Source organism: Microcaecilia unicolor, chromosome 2 (assembly GCF_901765095.1).
Source record: "Microcaecilia unicolor chromosome 2, aMicUni1.1, whole genome shotgun sequence".
In the NCBI taxonomy this organism is placed as follows: Eukaryota; Metazoa; Chordata; class Amphibia; order Gymnophiona; family Siphonopidae; genus Microcaecilia; species Microcaecilia unicolor.
The window spans coordinates 231,787,176-231,814,806 of NC_044032.1; the positions used below are offsets into that span (position 1 = coordinate 231,787,176).

The 27,631-nt window shown below is 42.8% G+C and overlaps 1 protein-coding gene across 1 annotated transcript in view; it reads left to right on the plus strand.

Moving 5' to 3' along the window:
* GLDC (glycine decarboxylase) overlaps positions 1 to 27,631 on the plus strand; it is a 173,171-nt gene that overhangs the window by 74,167 nt on the left and 71,373 nt on the right. Inside the window, exons 6-10 of the mRNA XM_030193778.1 lie at positions 604 to 751; positions 2,487 to 2,683; positions 9,600 to 9,696; positions 20,555 to 20,660; positions 24,336 to 24,475. Of these exons, the coding sequence (XP_030049638.1) occupies positions 604 to 751; positions 2,487 to 2,683; positions 9,600 to 9,696; positions 20,555 to 20,660; positions 24,336 to 24,475 (688 nt within the window). The remainder of the gene's footprint in view (positions 1 to 603; positions 752 to 2,486; positions 2,684 to 9,599; positions 9,697 to 20,554; positions 20,661 to 24,335; positions 24,476 to 27,631) is intronic.

Here is a 27,631-nt window from a genome sequence, read left to right on the forward strand (position 1 = left end):
TACTCAAAACATTGTAGAATTGCTACCATTTGATTTTGGTTTGGCATCATGGAGTCTGTAAACTGTGATGGGGTCTCTGTAGCATTTGAAGAAGTTCAAAGGCCTAATAAAAGCCTGAATTTTAAACAAAATGGTTGAAACTGCTGAAAAATGCAAGATTTATTTTCGTTTCATATTCTATCCTCTTAAACCTACAGACTGAAGTAGTGAAATGGATAAATGCAGTTGTAAGAAACAAATATAAGGATGTTGCATAAGGAATTATTGACCTCATACAAGTTCTGTTCAGCTTTACTCTTCACTTAATTTCACCTTGCTTTTGTCATCGGTTTACATATTAGATGTGCCTTGCTTGAGAGTGAATCCCTGTTGGAGGTTGTCTTGTGTCTGTACTTGTGTATGTGATGATTTAAAAAAAACTTAGTAAAACATTACAAACCAGGCTATTACTTTCTAGAATTGGGTTCCACATTTTGCCAGCAGTGCTTAAGTTTTAGAATGGTACAAGACAACTTTGCATTGTGATGGACAGATGTATATAACAATTGTTTGGCCTGTTTAAGAGATTGGGTTCTGTGTTTTTTTTTTTTCCTTTGACTTTAGTTACATTGGTGTCCAGACTGAGCTGAAGTTGCCCCACGAGATGGATTTCAGTGGTAACGATGTTAGTGGAGTGCTGTTCCAGTACCCTGATACAGAGGGGAAGGTGGAGGACTTCTCACAGCTGGTTGATACTGCCCATCAGAATGGGGTAGGAGCAGCTTCCATTGAAAGGGAATTTTCTTTGCATCTGTATATCCTGTTCAGTGTCGAGGATCTGCTTGAGCAGCATTTAATGATATGAAGGGTGACAATTGCACGCATTATATTATAGAATGGGTGCACTTACTCTCGTGAATGTCACAAAATAGGATTTAGGCGCCTATGGGCTAGATGCTATTCTGTAAAATTGGGGCATGGCACTCAACAGCAAATGGGCTGTACCAGTGGGTGGGAGTCAGGGGTGTTCTCCCTCACACCTTATAGCATAGTGTCAGATGCACGTAGGCACGCCTGCTTATGCATGCCATTGAGCTGGTGTAAGCTGTCACAGCTTTGCGTTACTATTCTATAACGGGATAGGTGCACCTTTATGCTGCGCTAGAATTGGCGCTAAGCATGCTTTCTATGCTACACTTACATTTAGGCATCAGTTTATAGATTTGCCCCTAAGCAATTTAAAAAAAACTTATTCTAACATCAGTACTTTTTCCAAATAAATATTATATAAAAAGTTCCAAAATTAAAGATTTATAGACTTTTTTTTTTCCTCTAGAAGGATTTGACTGCCTTAAATATTTGGTTACACTGTCTTCAAGTGGACTTCCTCCCCCCCCCCCCCTTTCACATTAAGGTTTATCACAGCAACCCACTTCCCATTTTCCTCCTAAAACAAATGAGTGCAAGCAACAGCTGAAACTAGTAGGCCGCAGTTTCTAGAAACTGGGCTGACAATGGCTGGTATCATTCAAGATCTTGGGGACCTAGGTGGTGGATTTTTGGGTAACTGCCTGATTTTTAGCAGCTGGTTAGTTAAAAAAAATTTGGTGTGGGAGAGGGAGGTGGGAACTAGATTATGGGAATTTATATGCTCGTATGCTACTGTAACCAGGACCGTAGAAGCACAGAGTAAGACCCCAGTAAGGAATGACAGATGCCAAGTTACCCAGTTCTAGGCTAGAGACTTTCGCCAGTCCTTATTTTGAACTTACATCCCAAAGTAGTGTGGGATGTGTAGTTCGTGATCCTGCCTATTGAAGTCCCATAATGCACCATGATGGGGATGGTCAGAAATCCAGGACTGGCCTAATCTCCAGCCTGGAACTGGATAACTTGGCATGTCTGGGAACGATTATGCTACAAGCACTCAGGCTTCTAAAGCTAGCACTTGAAATATCTCCTTTGCAGTGTAGACTGTACTACTTGAGCAGACTGGATGGGCCAATTGATCTTATCTGACATTCATTTATTTAATGAAACTTATATTCTATATCGTCTAAAACAGAGGCCTATTCTTCAGACACACCAAGCCAGTCAGGTTTTCAGGATACCTGCAATAAATATGCATGAGATAAATTTGCACATTTGTCTCATTCATAATCATTGTGATTATCTTGAAAACCAGAATAACTTGGTGTGTCCCGAGGTTGGGAAGCACTAATCTAAAAATCAATCTCATTCGATTATATCAGAACAATGCGTATAAAATCAAAACACAAAAGCACAAAAATAGCTGAAAAAAAGAGTGACCAAAAGGCTTCCAGGAAGTTTTTCAGTGTCTTCCAAAAAAGAGAATTCAATTCCATCTTCACCAGAAAGAGAAGTCCACAGAGGGGCTTTAACAGAAAAAACAGCATTTTGAGTAATGAGCCAGATGAATCAGGGGAACTCGTAACTACTTGTCCTTGTGAACCTAAGAGAACATGTTGCGGTTTTTGTTTTACTAGGCTTTGGCCTGCTGTGCTACTGACCTGTTGGCGCTCTGTATTTTGAGACCTCCTGGTGAGTTTGGTGTAGATGTTGCGCTAGGAAACTCCCAGAGGTTTGGTGTGCCGCTTGGCTATGGGGGACCTCATGCTGCCTTTTTTGCTGTTAAAGAAAAGCTGGTCAGGACGATGCCTGGAAGAATGGTGGGAGTTACAAGGTAATGTCTGTGTTGTTTTCTTTATATTCCCTTATAAGACATTGTCCAATCTTGTGTTTTTATGGGGACTTTGAGCAAATGACTTATCCCAGGATGATTTTTGGAAACGGGTGATGAGCATCCCTGTGTTTGGATACTTCATATCTGTTTTAACGCTCCTAAGCAATTACTTTCCACAGCTGGATCCCTGTTATTTCACCTGCTTTTCTTCCATTCTCCCTGCTCTTTGCCCTTTGCGAGTTAAACTGGAAAATGATTTCATCTGTTCAGTCTGTTTTATCTTGTGGAATAGACCAGAACTTTTTTTTTTTCATGTTGGCTGGGACCATGAAATGCTTACTGACTGCACTAAGCCCCTACTGCAAATTTTCTGTGGGAGCCTGCTGTGTGACCTTATGTACTGTTTTCATAGATCTGGTTGTAAACGCAGTTGAAAAGAAAACAAGCAGTGCAGCTGCAGACCCCTCTGTACTGCTGGAGTGTTGTTTTCTCGTAATGTGTTTGATAAAGAGCTGTCAATACACCCTGCTCTGCACATGTGAATGCTTTCTCATATGCACTGTTGAGGTTGTAAAAGCTTTCAGTTCTGTAATGGGTATTTGCTACACATGAAGTATGCATGCAAGGGCAGTCTGGTTCTTGCATTTGTGAAAGGTAGGGACTCTTAACTCTGCAAAATATACACCCAGAAATGCATGACCGCATGGAACACAGAAATGAGCTTTAGGGTGTTAAGAGTGTACAAGTACAAAAACAGAACTGAGATGGCCCATTGGTGCACTCAGTTTTGTTGCAGGCTACTTTCCTGTCACAGATCTTGATCCATGTTAATTCTCCCCCTTCTGACACTAAGGTCCCTGTGTCTGCCACATGCATGCTTGAATTCTGCCACTCTTTGGTTCCTGCTACTGCCTGGAAATATGTTCTAGGTGTCCACTATCCTCTCAGTGAGTGCTCATTCTATTCCTGCCTTCGCTTTCTTATAATTCCTTGCCCTTGTGCTTTTCTGTCTCCGGAAAATGCTATAGCAGTGTTAGTTCTTATTCTTTAAGAGTTTAGGGACATCAGTTTGGAACTTAAAATCAGAATATACCCCGGTGTAAAAAAATCATAGGGGTGTTTGGACAAACGCCAGAAAAGCCCTACTTTCCCTAGTACTTCACCCCTCCACCTTATCTGCCTTAGATCCTCCTCCTGTGTAGCTGAGGAGACATCAGCAGAGAAAAGGCATGGAAACAAATATTTATATTTGATTCCACTGGAAAAGATACCCATCAAGGGAACCTGCACTTAATACACTAGTAAATGATTTTTTTTTCTTTCTGCATTCTCTAATAACCCCTAATTAGCTGGAATATAAACACCTAAATTTACAGTGTATAGATACCTAAAAATAAACACAGAAAACATGAGGCAACAGTTAAAGACCATCCGGCCTACTTATTCTGCCCATCCATATCAACAACTAAGCTCTACAATCTCCATCTCCTCAGAAATCCTCTGTCTTTGTCCCATTCTTTCTCAAATTCAGACAGTCTCCGGCTGATATTTAGTGCTATTTGACCAGCCAGGAAGGGCTCCTGGCCGGTTAAGTAGCACTTAATGGCTAAGTGCTATTGTTCAGCATGAGAGAGCCAGTTATCTCCACTGAATATTACTGTTCAGTGCATAGCAGCTATCCAGCTAGCCATGAAGCGCATTGCTGGTTAAGCTGGGTGGTGAAATCGGGCTGCCCAAATAGGCCTAACTTTGGTCACATGAACTTTACCTATCTCAAGAGGCAATACCACATGAACTTTATCTTATCCCTATATCACTCTGGATTTGTCTACACCGGAGTCTGCAATCGCATCTCCAGCACTATGTAAGCCACATTGAGTCTGCAAATAGGTTGGAAAATGTGGGACACAAATGTAACAAATAAATAAATACTATAAACTTAAACTTAAATAAGGCAGGTACAAATCAAGGTAAGGTATACACATATGTTTGTCTTGTTGGGCAGACTGGATGGACCATGCAGGTCTTTTTCTGCCGTCATCTACTATGTTACTATGTTAACCAGCTAGTGCTGAATATGGCTTGTCTTGGCCAGTTAAGTTTAAATAGACCAAAAAAAACCCCCAAAACGGATATTCAGTGCCGGTCACCGGAAATGGCCCAACATTGAATATCTGGCCTCAGTGCCAATTGCGGGATTTAGCCAGCCTGCCTCCCACGGGCTGAATATTGGCTGGCCCTTGTCTCCTCCACCTCAGTTGGGAGGCTGCTCACACATCCTCCACATTTTCTATAAAGAAATATTTCCTCGGGTTACTCCTGAGTTTGTCCCCTTTCAGCTTCATCCTATGTCCCCTCATTCCAGAGTCTTTCAATTGAAAGAGACCCAACTCATGTGCATTTATACCAAGGAAGTACTTAAGTGTCTCATATCTCCTCTATCTTATCTTTCCTTGTCTCCTCTATCTTACCTTTCCATATGCTTTTATGAGGAAAACATTTGACCATTTTAGTAGCCTCCCTCTGGACAATCCATCCAGTTTATACCTTGTTGAAGGTGTAGTCTCTAGAATTGTAAATAGCATTCTAAATGTGGTCCTACCAGAGTCTTTTACCAGCCTCAATTACTATGATTACAATAACGTTCAGATTATGGCATTTCAGAAGAATATGTATTGCTTTTAAATATTTATATCCTGCCCATCCGACCATTTTGTGTCTAGTTACAAGATTTTCTTCACACCAGAGATCCAAGGGAAGATGTAGAATTAGGCCTCATTCAATGTACTCTCCGTGTTCAGTCATGGGCATAAAACTGGAATTAGGAATAACCAGATACAGCAACGTAATGGCTTTTACGTTCCATGAGTTGGCAGCAAACCAAGCTGTGTCTTATATGCTGGGGAGTTCTCCCACTAGTCTGCGCCCAGGCTTTGATAGATTACTGCAAAATTCCTTGGTATGTTTTTTTTTTTTTTTTTAATATATTTATCAAATACCAAAAAAACTCTGTTTGTAATTAAAGCTACAAAGCCTTCATGGTTCCCTGTTAATTATCAATGCAAAATTTTTAACAAATGAAACCTCAAAACCTCCCAGTGGGGATATTCAAACACGAAACAGAATAGATTATTATCTGGTTTCAATAATGTAAGAGGATGGGGGGAACAAATCAGTGTGAAAAAAAACAACTCCACAACTTGGAGAAAAATGATTGATTCCAAAAAATCCACCCTTAACTAAGAAACCAGAAAGGTTGTGCATTAAAAAAAAAAAAATCAATGATGGTGTTTAAAAATCAACAGATTTCATATCAAAGACTGAAATTTTAAAGCAACTGTCCAAAAGAAACCAGTACTTATCCTCATCATCGACCCGATTCAGTAAAACCCTCCATAGGATCTTTCTGTAGTCCAAAATTATATCGCAATGATTTTCAATCGGCCGCTTCAATAATCAGATCATATCCACCAAAGCACTGTTGAATCTTAGATGGAGTTCTTCATCACTCTTAAATCTCTCAACCCTCTATTGCCCCAGATATAAAATAAGTACCTGTATGTAATATGTAAACTGCTTTGATTTTATAACCACAGAAAGGTGGTATATCAAATCCCTTCCCCGTTCTCTGAATGTGTTACGAGGACAGAACAGTGAAAAGAGATTATTCTATCAAGGAAGAGACTTTATAGCAAGTAAAATGAGGGAAAGAATGATTAAGAGAACATTTAAAGCTGATGAAATAGGTGCTTCCTTTGAAAAACTCTTTAATTCTATTCTAAGCTGCCTCCTGTAAGCTTACTGGGACAAACTGTGTAGAAATTCACTGGTGAATTATTCAGCTGGTGATAGTCAAGGGTTTTTTAAACACTGACCACGGTGGAAAGAATTATGCTCCAATATTCAACACGAGGCCATAGAGGCCATATGTGGGCACCAGCATTGAATCAATGTCTGTCCAGACTCAAGCTATAGGTTCTTATGTGGATCCTCCTGGCTGAATATCAGCAGGGACCTGCATAAGCAGTGTGCAGGCCCCCCTTCCTACCCTTCTCCCCCTCCAAGTCAAAACAGAGCCCCACCCCAATCTTAGTCACTGGTGGTCCAGTGGAATGATGGGGGAAGGCACAAAAGCTACTTGCTTCTGCTTCTAGCAGTTCCATTGTAAAAATGGCTGCCATGACCTCTAGTGGTAGTCTTGTGTTACTAGCAAGATAACTTTGGTATCATATCCTGGCAACCACTTCCCCACCCCAACAGTCATTAAGAGCTGACATTTTAGGCATTTTGTAAAAATATATTTTATTAGAGAAATTGACTCAAAATGGCAAGGATACACAATTCAATCCAAACAATTGTGGGAAACCCCCCCACAAAGAACTAACAACAAATAGGATGCAAACATCGGCAGAATAAATACAAGTTACATCCTTGTAGGCTAACAAAGCCCCCCCCCCTCCTCCCAGTGCCAAAAAATGCTTGACAAGAGAACTCCTTCTTCCAGGTACTAAACACTCTGCTCTCCCGCTCTGGGACAAAAATTACCATTACCACATATAGGCAATAAAGAATTACAACTAGCACTGCCTCCCCACCCTTTAATAAAATCCTTCCAAAGCTCCTTGAGGGGTTTCAAGAGGCAACAGTCTAACCTCCTTGGGGAGGAGCCAATATGGAGCATGAAGGAGATAGGAATTCTCTTCATTTTGGCCTTGGCATTTTAACTATGTCCCTAGACATATAACCATGAGTACCCAACAACTGTCTTTCAAGTGTTGAGCCAGACACGCCTGATTGTATCTCCTCAGATCTAGCAGACCCAACCCCCCACTTTCCAGTTTCCAAAAAGGAAAGACAGCTGTAATTTAGGTCCCCACCACAGCAAAATGTTCTAACACCATGTAATTTCCTTATATCCCGCTTGAGCAGTCTGATGGGAAGAACCTGGAAAACATACAAAATTGTCATTTGATATAAATTGATAGACCACTCAGAGAAAGGGGCAGCTGAGCCCTTGCCAACAGATGTTTTTTTTGTCTTTGTAAACAAACGTTGAAAATGTAAAAAGTATAATTGATGTAAATATGAAGGCAACTGGATCCCCAGGTATTGAAAGGACCCCAAAGCCCAACGATAAGGAAACACACCCCTTAACTCTTAGAATGTTCTAATACATCCCCTAGGGCCAACACCTACAACTTTTGGTAGTTAAGTTTGAAGCCTGAAAAGCTCCCCTATTCAGTAAAGCTTTCCATCAAGGTAGCCAAGGATTAACGAACCTCTGTAAGATGAACCAATAAATTATTGGCAAATGCCACAATTGTTAATTGAGTCTCAAACTGAATCCCCTGAATACCAAGGTCCTCCTGCACTTCTCGCAAAAGCAGATCCAACTTCAAGACAAATAGGGGACAGAGGGCAACCCTGCCTAGTGCCCAGGAAGATGGGGAAGTCCTCAAACTCACCCATTAACCAGTACCCTAGCCTGAGTTCTTGAATACATGGCTTGAATGGCCTGACAAAAGTACCCCCCAATCAAGAACATGAAACATGCAATCCTACTGGACCCAGTCAAACATTTTTTCTGCATCAAAGCTGACCAAAAGCAATGTCTGATTCTCCTGATGAACCTTCTCAATAGAACAATATATATAGAGATAGGGAATATACAAAATATAAATATATAGGAGTGGCCTAGTGGTTAGGGTGGTGGACTTTGGTCCTGGGGAACTTTGGAACTGAGTTCGATTCCCACTTCAGGCACAGGCAGCTCCTTGTGACTCTGGGCAAGTCACTTAATCCTCCATTGCCCCATGTAAGCCACATTGAGCCTGCCATGAGTGGGCAAGTGCAGGGTACAAATGTAATAAATAAATAATTCAACACAAATTCAAGATATCTATAAATAATAATTCTTATATACCTGCTATTGTGGTTTACATTGACCATCAATTTTTCTTTTTTTCTTTTATCAATTATTATATATATAAATTTTATGAAAAGTGCTCAGTTCGCCCATCAGTCATATTTAAAGTGACTGGCTGATTAGAGAACCATCATTGCACTTGGCGTTCTCAAATGTTGAGAGACTTAATTAGCTCTCCCACAAACATTTATTTGAAGATTAACCCCAACTAGTTACGGATACACCTGCATCTAATACCTAAGATATCAACCTACTGCTTAATCATTGTTTTGCCTACTGATAAAATAACCTTTTCAAAGTTGATAAATCCCCTAACGAATAAATCGCATCTCAATTAGGCAATGAACTTACAATGAGGTGTTTCTTAAACATGTTAAGAAATCTTATATGAAAGTTTTTGTCTTGATGCCCACTACTGATCACTATTCTGATCCATTGTGGTTGGAGTTCCCATTTGCGGCTTCCTCCTGAAGAAGACATAATGAAACTCAGCTGATTTGTGCAATAAAATGACCATCTAATAATACGCACCAGCAAGATTGAGTCGAGGACTAAAAGCAAGGGCTGTTAGGATTTCACAGAGTGTGACACTATTTTTTTATATTCCGTTTGATTTGGTGATATTGCATGAGGAACTACACACTGGACTGAGTTAGAAACAACAATCAACACATTTGTGGGACACGAAAATTTGCAGATAAGTAATTCATCTCTGTTGTTGATGGGTACATCTTTATGTGACTGGATAGGCCTGCATTTGGCTACTGCGGCATCAAGACAAAAACTTTTTCATATAAGATTTCTTAACATATCCTTCCTACTCATAGTAGTCCTTTTTTTTTTTTTTACTAGTTACACATGGAGATGCGTTTAATAATCTTCTTACTAAGTCTCTACCACCCAAGTGCTCCTTGTGAAAGATGAGTATGTTACTCTACATGGCGTAAGTTTTGAAGCACCCGTGAACCTGGTGTGCTTTTTTTTTTTCAGGGATGCAGCTGGAAAGGAGGTATATCGTCTTGCATTGCAAACCAGAGAGCAACATATCCGGCGAGACAAAGCAACCAGCAACATCTGCACAGCACAGGTGAGTCTCCTTTACAGTGGCATAGCCATGGGTGGGCACAAGCCCACCCACATTAAACTCGGACCCACCCAGCAGTGGCACATCTGTTATGTGTCTAGCAGGAATTCCCAAGCTTTGCTAGCTGAAGATACTCAGCATCTCTCCCTTCCTTCTTCCCACAGGTGATTGGGGGTCTCAACTCCACTCTCCCAACCCTTCGGTTGTGTCAGAGGGAAGACTTGAGGTTGGTGCCAGTGCAAGCAGCAGATATGAGTCACTGCTGCCAGCAAATAACTAAAGGACATAAATAGTATTGGGGGATTAGGGGAGTGGAGTTGAGACCCCCAATCACCTGAGGGGAGAGAAGGGAGAGGTACTGGGTAGGGTTTTCATGCCCACCCACTTTGGGCTCAGGCCCACCTAAAATTGGGTGTCTGGCCATTCCCCTTATCCTGTAGTCCTTATTTACAGGCTTCCAGTATAAGTGAGAAGAGCTGGGATGAATTAATAAATTCATGTCCTTGGAGATTAGGAATACTAAAATTAAGACTGCAGTGTAACCGTATGGTTTGCAGCATGGGACCTGCATTGTCAAATTGCTCCCTGATTGATCAGTTGCATCCACATGTTTGCTAATCCCCAGTCTGTTGAACAGTTCCTTGAAGATCAGAAGAATTTTATTGATTAGAACCCGACATGTCAGTCTATGTAGGATTTGTCTAATGCAGCAATTGTGCTGCACTGTATAAACTTATCCATAAATACACATGTGGAAGTACTTTAATGTCAATGAGGGGCATAATTGAAAGGGATGCCCAAGTTTTGCTGAGGACGTCCTCGCAAAACGTTCCGGTGGAAGGGCGGGGAAACCCGTATTATCGAAACAAGATGGACGTCCATCTTTCATTTCGATAATACGGTCGGGGATGCCCAAATCTTGACATTTAGGTTGTCCTTAGAGATGGTCATCCCTAGACTTGGTCGTTTCTGATTTTCAGCGATAATGGAAACCAAGGATGCCCATCTCAGAAACGACAAAATGCAAGCCCTTTGGTCGTGGGAGGAGCCAGCATTCGTAGTGCACTGGTCCCCCTGACATGCCAGGACACCAGCCGGGCACTCTAGGGGGCACTGCAGTGGACTTCATAAATTGCTTCCAGGTACATAGCTCCCTTACCTTGTGTGCTGAGCCCCCCAAAACCCACTACCCACAACTGTACACCACTACAATAGCCCTAAGGGGTGAAGGGGGGCACCTAGATGTGGGTACAGTGGGTTTGTGGTGGGTTTTGGAGGGCTCACATTTACCACCACAAGTGTAACAGGTAGGGGGGATGGGCCTGGGTCTGCCTGCCTGAAGTGCAGTGCACCCACTAAAACTGCTCCAGGGACCTGCATACTGCTGTGATGGACCTGAGTATGACATTTGAGGCTGGCATAGAGGCTGGAAAAAATATTTTTAAAGATGTTTTTGAGGGTGGGAGGGGGTTAGTGACCACTGGGGGGGGAGTAAGGGGAGGTGATCCCCGATTCTCTCCGGTGGTCATCTGGTCAGTTCGGGCACCTTTTTGAGGCTTGGTTGTTATAAAAACAGGACCAGGTAAAGTCGTTTCAAGTGCTTGTCAGGGACGCCCTTTTTTTTTTTCCATTATGGGTCGATGACGCCCATGTGTTAGGCACGCCCAAGTCCTGCCTTCGCTACGCCTCCAACACACCCCCGTGAACTTTGGTCGTCCCCACGACGGAAAGCAGTTGAGGTTGCCCAAAATCGGTTTTCGATTAAACCGATTTGGGTGACCCTGTGAGAAGGATGCCCATCTTCCAATTTGTGTCGAAAGATGGGCGTCCTTCTCTTTCGAAAATAAGCCTGAATGTGTTTTTGCAATGATTGATCTGAAATGAAAACATAATAGGGTATTATGGTGCATATATTGATTTTCAGTATATGTATTAATATCTTTGACTCCGAAGAGAAGTATTAACCTTGATGTTGCATGTTAAGATTGCTCTATCGGTTTTGTTCTTCCTCTCAAATCAATAGTTGCTTTATTTTAAATATCTTGCAATCTTTGTAAAGTCTGCCCACTGTAAGGTGAGGTATTATATATCAGTCTGACCTGTCAGCAGAGCTTAATGGTATGAAACTGAAATTGGAATTTTGTAATCACATGGTTTCAAGATTTCTTCAACTCGCATATTAAAGTGTAGAAGTATTGATGCAATGAGCTGGGAGAATATATTCAGTTTGGATGTGGGAAGGAAAGGCACTGAAAGCACAGGACATTGTGGCCAACATGGAAGTGCTTCAGCTAGTCTACATGAGTGGCTGCAGCTACTTGCTGAGAGAGGAAATGGTTTAGAAAACAAGAGACTGTACTGTGATTTTTCTAATTTCTATCTGGCTGTTCCAAAGCAGATCAAAAGTAAGCTACTGGCCAGCACAAGAGCCAAGCATGAGTCCAGTTTAATTGCACATCAAATGGGGAGAAAATGAGTGATATTAAGCAGCCGGTCACTCAAATAAATTACACCACAAAAAAAATGTTTTCAATGTGGAGACTCAAACGAGTAAAACCTTATTTTCCCTGTGATGTTTTCCGCAATTTGATACAATCTATGGTATTAAGCCAGATGGACTACTGTAACGATATCTATGCAGTCTGCAAAGAACATCTACTCAAGAAACTTTAAACTGCTCAGAAGACTGCGGCAAGACTGATCTTTGGAAAATCTAAATTCGAATCTGCCAAGCCCCTTCGTGAAAAACTGCATTGGCTTCCCATTAGAGAACGAGTTGCCTTCAAGGTCTGCACCTTGATTCACAGGATCATTTATGGGGAAGTTCCAGGCTACATGCTTGAATTGATTGACTTACCACCCAGAAATAGATCCAGTCTCTGACGATCGTACTTAAATTTGCACTACCCAGATTGTGGTGGCCTTAAGTACAAATCCACTTATGCCTCCAACTTTACATTCATAGGCACACAAATGTGGAATGCTCTACCCAAATCAGTTAAATCTACCCAGAACAACTTAAGTCCGTCCTGTTCAAGAAGGCTTATTCTCCAGGTTCAACAAAATTCTGATTAACTCCCAGTTCAACAAGATTCATGGACACTAATTATCTTTATTATCTTCTACATATTGTTGTTTAAATGATGTTTACTATCTTACTTTTACACTGTTTAATTGTACTTTTCTGTTCTGTAGCCTTCCTACAGATTTGTGTAAGCCACATTGAGCCTGCAACTAGCGGGAAAATGTGGGTATAAATATATTAAATAAATAGACCACTTAGGTTTTATTCAGTGACAATTATAGATGCTGTTCAGCTTCCTCAATCTTCCTTTTCAAAATAGAAAGGAGTCTTTGGAAATATTGTTTCAAGAGCGGTTGTGTTGCTGTCAGTATTCAGACAGCAGTTCACATCAGTGGCGTAGCCACAGGTGGGCCTGGGTGGGCCAGGGCCCACCCATTTAGGGCTCAGGCCCACCCATCAGTAGTACATGTTTAGCAGTAGCTGGTGGGGATCCCAAGCACCGCCAGCTGAAGACTTCCCCCTGATGGTAACGAAAATGCTACTCTCCATGATACTGGCACCTGTACGTGCTCAGTTTTCAGCGTAAGCCTGCTGCAGACTGCCAAGGTGGAAAGAAGTGTTTTCCCACCAGCTGAGATACTTTTTTTGTGGTGGTGGTGGTGGTGGGAGAGCACTTGGTGCCCACCCACTTCTTGCCCAGGCCCACCCAAAATCTGTTGTCTGGCTACGCCCCTGGTTCACATTTTCCACTGTATTTTTTAATATACCCAGGGGCCTTATGTGTATAGTGTTATGGTGCATGTTGCACACCTAAGTGCTTGAAGCACTGTCTTATAAGAGTATGTGTAAGTTCTATAGAGCACAATTGCAAGCGGGTGTACCAGGGGTGTAGACAGACCTCACGGTGGGAGGGGACCAGAGCCCGAGGTTGGGGGCGCATTTTGAGTGCCACCTTGCCCCACCTTGCCTCACTCCCTCACAGACAAATACCTTTGCTGGCAGGGGTCCCCAACCCCCGTCAGCTGAAACCTTCTTCAGCGCGGTCTTCGGAGCAGCTGCGTTCGCTGCCTGTCCCCTGCTCTTCTTTCTTCTTGCTCCCCCTGTGCACGCTGACGGAGACCGCGCTTAAAAAGGCTTCGGTTGGCGGGGGTTGGGGACCCCTGCCAGCCAAACCAGGGGCCCGGACAAAATTTGTGAGGGCCCAGGCCCCCATGGCTCCCCGTAGCTATGCCCCTGGGGTGTGTACACATGAGGGGAGGAGTAGCCTAGTGGTTAGTGCAGTGACCTGAGAACCAGGGGAACCGTGTTTGATTCCCAGTGCAGCTCCTGGTGACTCTGGGCCAGAGGCATAGCCAGACTCGGTATTTTGGATGGGCCCAGAAGTAAATTGGATGGGCCTGTGCATGTGCTGCCACCCCCCTCCCCCCACACCACCGCACCCATCTTCTTGGAGGTATTTTTTAAGAACACAGATTTTTTTTTTCTTTCGCCTATGCCACATCTTCTCACTCTCCTCCACAGCGTCCCCACATCTGCGCTCCTGTCTCTGAACTCCGTCTCTCCCTGGTGTCGGTACAGGTATCCCTGGCACCTGCAGCGATTCATTCTTGCTGCTTGCGCCGGCCCTACAGGCTTCCATCTGCCGGTGTTCTGTCCTCGCTGATGTCATTGCTTGTTTCCTGTGTGATGGAACGCAGCAGATGGAAACCTGCGGGGCCGGTGCAAGCAGTGAGAATGAATCGCTGCAGGTGCCAGGGATGCCTGTACCGACATTGGGGAGTAAAGGGGTTCAGAGACAGGAGTGCAGATGCCAGGACTCTGCGGAGGAGAGGGGGGAAGAGAGCAGTGTGGCACTGCAGCTGGGTGGGCCTGACCCAAGAATGGTGGGTCTGTTCCCACCTGTAGCTACGCCACTTCTCTGGGCAAGTCAGTAACCCTCCATTCCCTAGGTACAAAATAAGTACCTGTGTATAATATGTAAACTGCTTTGATTGTAACAAAAGAGAGGTGGTATATCAAGTCCCATCCCCATCCATGGGCAGGCAGGTTCTATAAGTGGGCACCTCATTTTAGGTGCCCTGATGCCATGCAAGCGAGTTTGTTCTATACCCCACTTTCCATTATAACATAATAGGGGAACTTGGTATTTGTGTGTTTAATATTTGAGCCTGTGGTTACATTCATAAATCTGGCATAATTGTGGTTCGGGCGTATGTAACTAACAGCATTCTGTACGTTGTACGCATAAGCACATGACCCTCCATGTTACGTCTATATGAATATCCTCGTTGCATTTATGTGCTGTGCCACTGAAGCACACAGTCGCAGAATTGCACTTAGGAGTTTTGCTGCTACTTATTTTATTTTTATTTATTTATTCTGCACACTTGAACAGGCGACTAAATGGTTTACACAAATAAAAAACAATCCTTACTATGCTGACGAAGGGAAAAAGGGAAAGTGGGTGTGACACATGTAAGCTCACACTTACCTGCAGAAGTGCCAGTATCCGGTACAATTGTTACCACCTCTGGGAAAAGAGGAATAAGTCACCAGAAAAAAAAGAGGTTTTCATGAATTCTGTTAGAGCAAACGATTTGTACTACAACAGTGCAAACCCCCATTCTTTTATGTGAGAATATAGTTGCATAAGTTCAAACATATGTAACTTTTCAGACTGTTTATGGACCTGTGACATGAAAAATCAGCCATTCTCAACATTTTGGATCTGCTGCTTTAGTCACCATTTCTCAGAGACGGTCACATATCTGCAAATGTAAATGCAGACACTTGGTTATGAATTGCCCTTCACAGGTACGGGGTAAATTCTAAAAAGGTCGCCTAAAATTAGGTGCCAAATATTTGGATGCTAAGTGCCAATTCTGTAACAGCCACTATGCGTGTAATTACTGTTGTGGATTACTAGCACAACAAGTCAAGTCAACCTAACTTCAGGCGCAAGCACATATGCCATGTGAAAGGCCTGGTGTAAATGCTCGTGCCTGTTTTATGTTCTGCGCACAAGTGATAGTATTCTGTAACTTACATACGCTGCTGGAAGACACATCCCCTCTGCGGTTGCATGCTATAGTGTTTAGCTGCTGTTTATAGAATTAGCACCTAACTGCAAATCAGTGCCAATTAAGGGAAGGGGAAATGGGACTTGATATACTGCCTTTCTGAGGTTTTTGCAACTACATTCAAAGCGGTTTACATATATTCAGGTACTTATTTTGTACCAGGGGCAATGGAGGGTTAAGTGACTTGCCCAGAGTCACAAGGAGCTGCAGTGGGAATTGAACTCAGTTCCCCAGGATCAAAGTTCACTGCACTAACCACTAGGCTACTCCTTCACTCCTGTTCAGGGCTACTGTTGATACCTAAGACTACTTAGTCCCTAAGGAACCCTTTTACTAAACTGTGGTAAAAGGGACCCTGCACTAGGGCCCCGTTTACCACAGCAGGTAAAAATGGCCAAAAAAGAAATGGCCGTGTGGTAAGTTCATACTTGCCGTGCGACCATTTCAGAGGAGGAGCACTTAATCACCATCCATTGAAGTGGTTGTAAGGGCTCCCGTACTAACCCAGTGGTAACTGCATGGCGCCTCCCAATTACCGCCCGGTAAAACTCCCTGTGGAAATATTTTTGAAATATTTCCGCTAGCGCCAGAAATGCCGTGTGCTGGGGGTGGAACTGCTGCCAGCGCCCGCGTTGGGCCAGTGATAGTTCCGGATTGCAGCTTGGCAAGCCTACAGTGGGCTTACCCGCTGCTTGGTAAAAGAGCCCCTAAGTTAACAGTTGTTAGGTGCATACATGCTTACACTAATCGATCTGCCCTCTAGGAATGCCCAGAGCTCTGCAAGGACTTACCTCCACCTTCATTACCCCACCTGTAGGCATGTAAAATACAAGACTCTTTATGCGTCGTCGTCCCCCTTCATCAGCACAAAATCCTGGAATGTCCTGCCACGACAGCTTAAGGAGCTCATCGACTATCAGCAATTCAAGACGTCCTTAAAGACCTTCTTATTCGCCAAGACTTATTCCCCTGGCTACTCCTCTGTTTAATCTCTACCATTTGTTGGCTCTTCACCCCTGTCCTTTGCCCGTGTCATCCTGTGTACCTTCCCCTCCTGTCACATTCTGTCTCTGTGCCATCTCTATATTGAATTGTATGACTCTTGACTCTTACTGTAAGCCACATTGCGCCTGCTTATGTGGGAAAATGTGGGGTACAAATGCACCAAATAAATAAATAAATAAATAAATAAATAAATAAATAAAATAACTGGGACTATTCTGTCACCTTCATACGCAATATTGCATTCTATTTGCAAAACTGTGCACATAGAGCAAAAGGAGTTTGGTAAGGCGTTCTGGAGCAGGGCCACAGATACATTGAGGGTAACTTTATGAAGTGGCACCTAAACACGTGCTTTCATGTGTCTATTTTGTACCTTTTTATAAAGTCAACTGCACACCAACAATGTAAAAGACCATGTGAACATGCAGATGCTACAACAAATACCACCGGCTTCCAGGTTAGAGAAAATGCCAGCATGTAATTTCCACACAAATACGTGCATAAATTATGGATTTTTCTGATCTATGCATGGAAGTGTGGACTCTGCACAGCCAAGGTGAAATCAAAAGCCATGACATTTAAGAGCAATTCTGTAAAGGGTGTTGAACTGCAGGGCACTGAGTGTGAGCTCTATAACGCCATCTGGGCACAGAATACAGCGCAAGTCCATATTTGCACGGCAGCAGTTAGGCACTACCGCTTACGCCATGAAAAAAGCAGGCATACAGGTGAGCATGAAAATGCCACACTTTTGTATGTAACTTAGGGACCTCATTTTCGAAACAGAAAAGCATCCAAAAAGCGGCAGATGTCCAAAACGTCCAAATTGCTATTTTCGAAACCCATTTTGAAGACTTGTTTTTCTATGCAGTTCGTCTGCAGTGTGTCCAAATCACAAGGTGGCAGATAGGAGCATGTTGGGAGGTGAAATTTGGGCATTCCCAAAACTTGGACGTTTTTCTGCCATACTGGAACAAAGCAAAAATGTCCAGGACAAAAACTAAGATGTTTTGGTCTAGACCTGTTTCAATCATGCCTAAGTCACAAATAGGTACCCTAAATGGTATGACCACTAGAGGGATTAAGGCATGACCCCCCCCCCCTTATTCTGCCAGTGATCACTGATCCCCTCCCACCCCCCCACCCCCCAAAGATGTGAAAGAAACAGTATATACCAACCTCTATAAGAGCTTCAGATGTTATGGCCATTCCTATTAGAGCAGCAAGCAGGTCCCTGGAGCAGTGGCGTAGGAAGGGCGGGGCGGTGGTGGCGGTCCGCCCAGTGTGCATGCTGCTGGAGGGTGCAGAGAGCAGCCGCGTGCTTGTCAACTTCGCTGGTTCCCTGCTCCCTCTGCCCCGGAACAGGATACTTCCTGTTCCGGGGCAGAAGGAGCAGGGAGCCAGTGGAGCCGACAGGTGCTTGTCCGCTCTCTGCACCCTCCAGCAGCCAAGAATGCACCCGGGGTGGGGGCTTGATGCGCCAGGGAGGGGGGTGTCATTGTGCCGGTGGGGGGTTGTGTTGCACCCTGGGGGGACGGATGCCGCTGCACCCGGGGGGGGGGTGTGCACCGGCGAGCCGCCCTGGGTGGCAGCTGACCTAGGATTGCCACCCGCCCTGGAGTAGCCTAGTAGTTGGAGCAGTGCACTGTGGAGAAGGGGACCCAGGCCATAATCCACTCTATAACACTTGTGGTGGAAAGTGTGAGTCTTCCAAAACCCACCAAAAGCCATTGTATGCATATATAGGTGACATCAGCCATAAGGACTATTTTAGTGGTGTACAGTAAGTTTTTGGTGGGTATTGGAGGGCTCTCCATATAATATAAGGGGGTAATGGTGAGATGTGTACTTGGGACCTTTTTGTGTGAAGTCCACTGAGTGTCCCCTAAGGTGCCCCACTGCTCTGCTGGGCTGTCTTATGTTTGTGTATGCTGGCACCCCATACATCCCAATGGTCTGTTTTTGTGTGTTTTTTTCTTTGGGTGTTTTTTTCAAAAACAGTCACAAAAGAAAAACACACTGAGCACAAAATGTCTAGAAAACATCTAGGAAATAGCTATTGTTGAAACAAAAAGCCGCACGCTCACCATATCTATACGCATTTTTAGATATGATGAGCGTGTGTTGGAAAATGGACTGAACCCCTGAAGCAGCTATTGCGAAACATGCTGCATGTTGGCTAGCGGTCCCACATAAAGTGAATCTTCATGCTGAAGCTAAGTAGCACTGATTTACTATTTTAATTGAAATGATAAAAACAATTTTTGAAAAAACTCCCAAGATGATTGGATATAAATTATTAAAATGTAAGAAAGTTTAAATTGTCATTGACCAGTGAAGAGGCAGGTGAATCAAGGGTAGCTTGGCCCTTCTGAAACAAGTTGCCGCTGAGGTCTAAATAGTAATTCACATGAGCCTACTTATTCTTTAATATTTAAATTAACCTAAAATCATTTTGAGCTTTGGATTGTTCTAATTTGTATTCATCTGGCACTTACGTGCAAGACTGTAGCATTCATGTGTATAGGCGCTAGTACTCTATAATAGCATTACAAAGGGTGCTGACATTTAGGGGCTAAGGGTATAGAAGGAGTTTGGGTTGAGCATAAATGACTCAATTACCAGCATTTACTCTCATTCTTTTCGTCTTAAAGTGGGCAGGTCCTAGTAAAGTTACCCTCTTATCTAAAGGCATGCTTTTTCAGCCCCTGTTTTGCTGTGTTAATAGCAGTCGTGCACCAGCCAGCCTTGAATCTGCGAACTTTAAGTCAGAAGGTAGTCACTTTCCAGGAGAACCTATTCTGTATCTGTATGTTTGAGTCAGACTTGGGAAAACCAGATTGAATTTGGGCCATCTGAGCCAAACATAAAATTTATACCCATGGTGGTAATTCTGTAAAGGGATGCATGCTGCTTAACGTAAAATACACATCCTCTGTGGGGTGCATTTAATCATTTACATGCAGATATGGTAACACATGTGCATAAATGACCCCTTAGTTAAAGTAAGTCTACAAGCCTTCAGCTCTGTCTAAATTATCACCTTCAAGTGCTTTGATTATCCCTTCACCACACTCCAACCCTGTACCTTGCACGTTCCCCGTCCCTATGTCGCCCTCCTTCTCCTCATTTCCCCCTTGCATTACCCATCCTTGTGTTTCCTATTTGAAGCCCCTCTATGCCTTTAAAGATATATGTACTGTTGTTTCTTGTCTCCATTGTAGTTATTTTCCTGCTTTGGAATTTTATTGTTACTTTTGATTGTAAACTGCCTAGATCAGCGAGTTAGCCCAGGCGGTATAGAAAGTTCTAATAAACTATAAGAGACATGGCCACCAGATCATTGATGCCCTTGAGGGTCCTGCTCTGGCATCTGCTCAGGCTTTGTAGCTCCTTATCAGGTTTTGGTGGGAAGATGTGGTGGCTGCACCAGTGAAGCCCAGACTTTCTATGAGAAGCACGTGAGCTCTGAGCACAGCTTGCACTGTTGTACTGTTATCATGCCCGGCCCGTTTAATAAATGCTGTATTTGCCTTTGCAACTTGTATTAACTTACATGCGAAGAGTGCCAAAATCATATACCTGGAAGTTCATTCACTGGTGTCTAGTGTTGTAAAACTAACATTATAGTCCAGGGTTCCCCAGAATGTACTATGTTCAGTTGCTTAGCCTTGGAGGGTTTACAGTGTGTAATTCAGTAACATCTTTATCTGGGAGTGAGGCTTCTAAAGCACCTGCTTTTCTGTTGTAGGCACTTTTGGCTAACATGGCAGCCATGTTCGGAGTCTATCATGGTCCAAATGGTTTGAAGTACATTGCAAAGAGGGTCCATAATGCCACACTGATCTTGTCAGAAGGTAAAGCGCTTCCACCCTTTGCACAGAAATGTGACTTAAGAGTAAAAGGGGGAGGAGGGGAATGGTTGCCAAATTCAGGGAGCTGAGTTTTTATGTAGATTCTCTCTCACTGTTTAAGTAGCCACATGGTAGGAGTAGATGGACAAATCTCATTCCTGCAGTTGTCAAACTATTGGGAGACCACCACAATATTCAAATGATCAGATAACCCTTTTTATAATGCAGAGCAGCCTCGTATTTTCATGAGGACTGAGCATGACCAGATTAAAAAAAAAACAAAAAACTACTTCAGTCACATAATATAACACACAAATCGGGTACTACAGAAGTAGATAAAATGTATTCAGCAGCTGATTGGACTGAACTGACTGCCAAAATGCACTTACGATAACCCATTAGAGTGTTGTGGGAATAGACCTTGGGGGGGGAATCTTCTAATTGATTACATCTTTTATAAGCAGAAACTATTCTCTTATATAGTTGTGCAGGGGGATATGTGCATAAAAAGTAGGCGCATTAAATGCCCAGACATTCCCGGAGGTGTAGTTTGGGTAGAGCAGGTGCACACAAACACACTTAACACGTTCCCTGCCTCTGAGCAGGAGTAAATTTGTGTAAGAACATTTATGTTCTACAGGTGATGGTTCTGGCTGCCTATTCTATAAAAGGCACATAGACATCTGTTGCCTGCATAAAATAGGCATGTTTGAAAATGTTTATGGGCACCCTGTTTGAAAAGAAAAAAGATTGCAATTTGAAATTCTTAACCGTTTATATCTTAGTGTGGTGGGATGAGAACCTGGGAACTAGGTTTGATTCCCACTGCAGCTCCTTATGACTCCGTGCAAGTCACCTAACTCTCTACTGCCCTAGGTACAAGGCTTAGATTGTGAGCCCACTAGGGACAGAGAAAGTACCTGCATATAATAAATTGGAATAGCTTTGATTGTGCCACAGAAAGGCAGTATATGAAATCCATGAACTTTTACATGTACAATAATAAATCCATCTATCTGTCCAAATAAAATAGAACGAAAAAACTAACAAACATGAAGCACATAATACATACAACAATATAATAAATGCATACAAATAAAACAAAATGTGAAAACAAAGTTAATACAGAAGCAGTAGAGCATTAACACCCCTCATGCTGTAGATGCTTGAATAAATAGTTGCATTTTCACCTAAAATGTAATAAATCTGCTGCTAAGCACAGCTCGATCATCAAATGATTCCAAAGTAGTGTGAATTTAGGAAATGAAATATGAATACAAATATTGGGGTGCTTTTCTACATGCTGTCCCTCAGGTTCCTTGTTTCCTATCCACTTCCTTCCCTGTTGAGAGGGAAGGCAGCAGAACAGAGCTGTTGAGGGGTGGGAGGAAAGGGGGTACAGGCAGAATTTTATGTTGCCTCTTGGTTGGGAGTGGACAGCGTGGGTCTTTAGCTTCTCATGTGACTCACTGTTTCTGTCGTGGGCCAGCCACATTATTTTTGATCACCAAATCAGTCCTTTCTGGTTCATAGTATTTACAGTTTGTTAGCCCAGTAATGCACAGTATTTCAGTTGGACGGACTCTTTCAACAGTCAGAAATTCTTTCGCAGCACATTGTTTAAATCATACTGACGAATGCTCACTGCACGCTCCCATTTCACAAGCAATAGCAAAACAGCCTCTTCATACAGACAAGTGAGGTGAAGAGATTTCAAAGAACAAGTGAACAAGTGTACCACGTTGGTGCTGCCATCTGTTGATGAATTGTGGAAGCGGAAGCATTACTTTTATTCAGTCCTTGTAGTTGCACAGCTGACTATGTATATGTCCATTTTAACAAGTTTCTCAATCAATAGAAATATATAAGGTCAGATGGGTTACTTGTGGCATTCCATTTTTTTGTCTTAGGAAAATACTGTGGGCCAGATATTAAGAGGGTTTCTGTGTTTAGTGATGGCCACTAAGTGTATAAACCTCCTATTTTAGATAGTGCTGAAGTGGAGCAAGGGTGAAATGTGGGTGTTCCTATAAGCAACTGACAATATTTAACCAATTTCCATTTAGCTGTGGGATTTAATTTAGGACTGCAAAAAAGGCTGTCCTGACTTAAACAGCCTGGTTATAGATATAAAGCATTCTGTAAATGGGTACCACATTAGTACTAGTTGTGTGTGTGAACATGCAGAATACCTGCACTTTTGTGGATAAGTGTGTACTTGTGTGTAAGTGGCAGCTAAGTGCTATTCTATAAGGGTGCATGTAACAGTGGCATAGCCAGAAGTCCATTTTGGGTGGGTGGGGGGGCCCAAAGATGGACTGAAGGAACCAAATATTCTTTCCCTCCCCCTCGCCTGCATGAATTTCAGCATGTGCTGCCAAAGCAGCTCTCAGGTTGGCAGCGTGCTCTAGCTGAGACAGAGTTCCTTGTGGATTTAGTTTTTTCAGCGTTCTTCTGTTCATGCTTTGTTAGCACTTCTGCTTTTCATTTAAGTTGTGCTGAAGTTTCACATTACCCGACCCCTGAAGAAGGCTTTTTGCCGAAACACGGACCATGTTGGGTCCTAATAAACTTGTTTGAAGCTCCTACTCATTTGTTGGGCTGGTCATTTGGACTTGGTCTTCTTCCATCCTTGATTTGCATTGCTTGTGTTTCTGTGGAAGGTATGGACCCCCTTGTCTCCTGTTTCACTGCGTGGCATCAGGGCACCCACTTATAGCATTCCTCCCAAAGCAGCTGAACATCACTATGATCTAAACAGCCAGTGGCAGTCGGCAGTCTGTGTATGTATTTTTAGCATCACTGAATAGTTTCTTGTAATGTCGCATTAATCTGCGGCAGTCGGCAGTCTGTGTATGTATTTTTAGCATCACTGAATAGTTTCTTGTAATGTCGCATTAATCTGCCAGTTCATATCTATCTGTTTAAAAACCTTTCTATATTGCAAATCACAATTATTTCTATGTTGTTCACAGTGTAAACATAGGAATTTAAAATAATAAACCTTACAACCTCCCTCACTAATTCAAATGCTAACATAAGAACCTCTTCAATCTGTGTAAATCAGTCCTGTGAAACCCTGAGCAAAATAAAGGGCTTCACGTCAAATTATCTAACTTCTGCAGGCATTGGATTTCAGGCTTCTACCTGAACAGTATATTTAGATAGATCTGAATTCCCTGAATTGAGTTCCTTTGACTAAAACTATCATTTTATTTAGTAAAACATAGTAATGAAAATGTGTATTTTTCATACATTTGGAGGGTTTGTCTCTTTTCTCAAGTTCTGTGAAGCGATTAGCCTGCAATCAATTTTATCTGTTTAGTTTTCACTGACAAGCAACCTGGCAGATGGTCTGTTTAAAAGGAATATAGTATTAAAGAGCTTTAAATAGATTGAATCTTCCATCTGGTACAAGCATGTCTGAATTTTGATGTGTCGTTTATAAAGAGCACGTATGTGTAACAGCAGGGACTGCAATCAAAGGCCATGTCATGATTATGTGGCCAAATTTTGCTAAATGCCTGGAATATATTCAGTAATGGCTGCCCTGTGCTCACCATCACAAAACACTGAAGCAAGCTTAAGGTTACTCTTCTGATATATTTAACGAGAGGCACACCTTCCAGTCATTGAGGGAGCACAGAAGTAATGGACTAAACGTATTGCTTTGTGCAGGATTGAAGCGTGCCGGCCACACATTGCAACACAGTACCTTTTTTGATACCTTGAAAATCCGCTGTGGATGTGCAGCACAGGAGGTGTTGGAGAGGGCAGCACAGCGTCAGATTAACCTGCGTGTTTACGATGATGGCATGGTGAGTGGTGCTGGTGTAGTGCATATCATGCTGTATGGTTGCAGTGATAGAACAAAACTTCAGGGCTCCTTTTTACAAAACTACGCTAGCGAGTCCAGCACGGCAAATACGACAAAGCCCGTAGTAATTGAGTGGGATTCATTGCATTTGCCGCACCGGAATTGCTAGTGCAGCTTTGTAAAAGGAGCCCTGAATTTTGCTTCTTTCTCGAATACTTCTCTCCTAGCTTAATAGGTTTTGGTGCTCGCTGAAATAGACTATGACACTACATTTATTGCAAGAATTTTTCCATTTACATCATACTCTGACAGGAGCTCTGTCGCCAGGTGCAAAGTTCATGTTGTGTCCTGTTGAAATTTTACACAAATGCACATAAATTAACCCAGGAAATTCTGAGCCTGCCAAAGAGCAAGTTTAAACGTAAGCACACAGATTCCCTGGGATAATTTTCAAGCTGGAAGTATGCACCTGCTTTAGTATTTGAAAAATGCCACTTCTCACAGTGTGCCTACTATGTATATACGTGTGTGTGGTGTTAAAATTAACTGCAGAAGGGTGCCTATGGAAAAAGCTAACCCCCCCCCCCCCCTCTCCCAGTTTATAAAGGCAACATAGGTCTCAAAGAAACGGTTCATAAATGACATCCGCTCTGGAGATTGTGTGTACAGGTGGATCTTATAAAATATCTTTGTACATAGCGACACTGCTCCCAGAAATATCTGTTCATGATCTGCATAAAAGTATGCACAATCTCTTGTCATGCCTAATTTTTATGCTAGTATACCTGTACACAATGTTATAAGAACCCTTTTCTGTATGTAAAACATGTTTTATATCCGGTTTCAGTTTTGGCTGTGGCAACTTAAACCGGCTAAGCAAATATTCAGCGCTAGCTGGTTAAGTTAATAGCGATTAAAGATAGGCCACTTAAATAGCAGGCCTATCTTAACTGCTCAGCTTAGTCGGTTTAGCGCTGAATATTTATGCTTAGCCGGCTAAGTTGTGCAACATAGCTGGTTAGTGACTAGCCACTAAGGGCCTAATTCTGTATATGGTGCCTAAAATTAACGCGCACTAGGCAATTACGCCTAAGCGTATTCTAAATACACGCAGTATTTAGAATGTACTTAGGCATAGTTAATGTGACTGAATCTACGTGCATCTATTTACGCCAGTGAAAAGCTGGTGTAAATCCCTGCACGTAGATAATGCACAGTGGCTCATATTTTATAACAACGCGCATAGATTTTGGAACACCAACAAAGCGCCCATTTCCATGCCCCTTTTTGCCTGTGAGTGTTAGAATTCAGCCGCAGTATATTACAGAATATGCTTAGCAATGTACGCATGCAAATTATAATTTTTGCCAATTAGTGCTCATTATTGTTATTTATAGCTGTTAACAAAACTTATCAGCTTGTTAAAACAATCTACACGCCTAGTTAAAAAATACGTCTAGATTTATGCATGAATCGCAGGTAACTCTAGGCGTGCTATATAGAATCCGGGGAGTAAGTGCTAAATATTCAGCAGAGATAACCGGCTATCTTATACTAAATATTAGCACTTAGTCGCTATGCACAATTTAACTGGCCAGGAACTTGTTCCCTCCTTTATGTAAGTGTGACACAATCCCCTGCACTATTTGGCAGCTAATTCAATACCTACATAAGTACATAAGTACATAAGTAGTGCCATACTGGGAAAGACCAAAGGTCCATCTAGCCCAGCATCCTGTCACCGACAGTGGCCAATCCAGGTCAAGGGCACCTGGCACGCTCCCCAAACGTAAAAACATTCCAGACAAGTTATACCTAAAAATGCGGAATTTTTCCAAGTCCATTTAATAGCGGTCTATGGACTTGTCCTTTAGGAATCTATCTAACCCCTTTTTAAACTCCGTCAAGCTAACCGCCCGTACCACGTTCTCCGGCAACGAATTCCAGAGTCTAATTACACGTTGGGTGAAGAAAAATTTTCTCCGATTCGTTTTAAATTTACCACACTGTAGCTTCAACTCATGCCCTCTAGTCCTAGTATTTTTGGATAGCGGTGAACAGTCGCTTCACATCCACCCGATCCATTCCACTCATTATTTTATACACTTCTATCATATCTCCCCTCAGCCGTTCTTCTCCAAGCTGAAAAGCCCTAGCCTTCTCAGCCTCTCTTCATAGGAAAGTCGTCCCATCCCCACTATCATTTTCGTCGCCCTTCGCTGTACCTTTTCCAATTCTACTATATCTTTTTTGAGATACGGAGACCAGTACTGAACACAATATTCCAGGTGCGGTCGCACCATGGAGCGATACAACGGCATTATAACATCCGCACACCTGGACTCCATACCCTTCCTAATAACACCCAACATTCTATTCGCTTTCCTAGCCGCAGCAGCACACTGAGCAGAAGGTTTCAGCGTATCATCGACGACGACACCCAGATCCCTTTCTTGGTCCGTAACTCCTAACGCGGAACCTTGCAAGACGTAGCTATAATTCGGGTTCCTCTTACCCACATGCATCACTTTGCACTTGTCAACATTGAACTTCATCTGCCACTTGCACGCCCATTCTCCCAGTCTCGCAAGGTCCTCCTGTAATCGTTCACATTCCTCCTGCGACTTGACGACCCTGAATAATTTTGTGTCATCGGCGAATTTAATTACCTCACTAGTTATTCCCATCTCTAGGTCATTTATAAATAAATTAAAAAGCAACGGACCCAGCACAGACCCCTGCGGGACCCCACTAACTACCCTCCTCCACTGAGAATACTGGCCACGCAATCCTACTCTCTGCTTCCTATCTTTCAACCAGTTCTTAATCCATAATAATACCCTACCTCCGATTCCATGACTCTGCAATTTCTTCAGGAGTCTTTCGTGCGGCACTTTGTCAAACGCCTTCTGAAAATCCAGATATACAATATCAACCGGCTCCCCATTGTCCACATGTTTGCTTACCCCCTCAAAAAAATGCATTAGATTGGTGAGGCAAGACTTCCCTTCACTAAATCCGTGCTGACTTTGTCTCATCAGTCCATGTTTTTGTATATGCTCTGCAATTTTATTCTTAATAATAGCCTCCACCATCTTGCCCGGCACCGACGTCAGACTCACCGGTCTATAATTTCCCGGATCTCCTCTGGAACCCT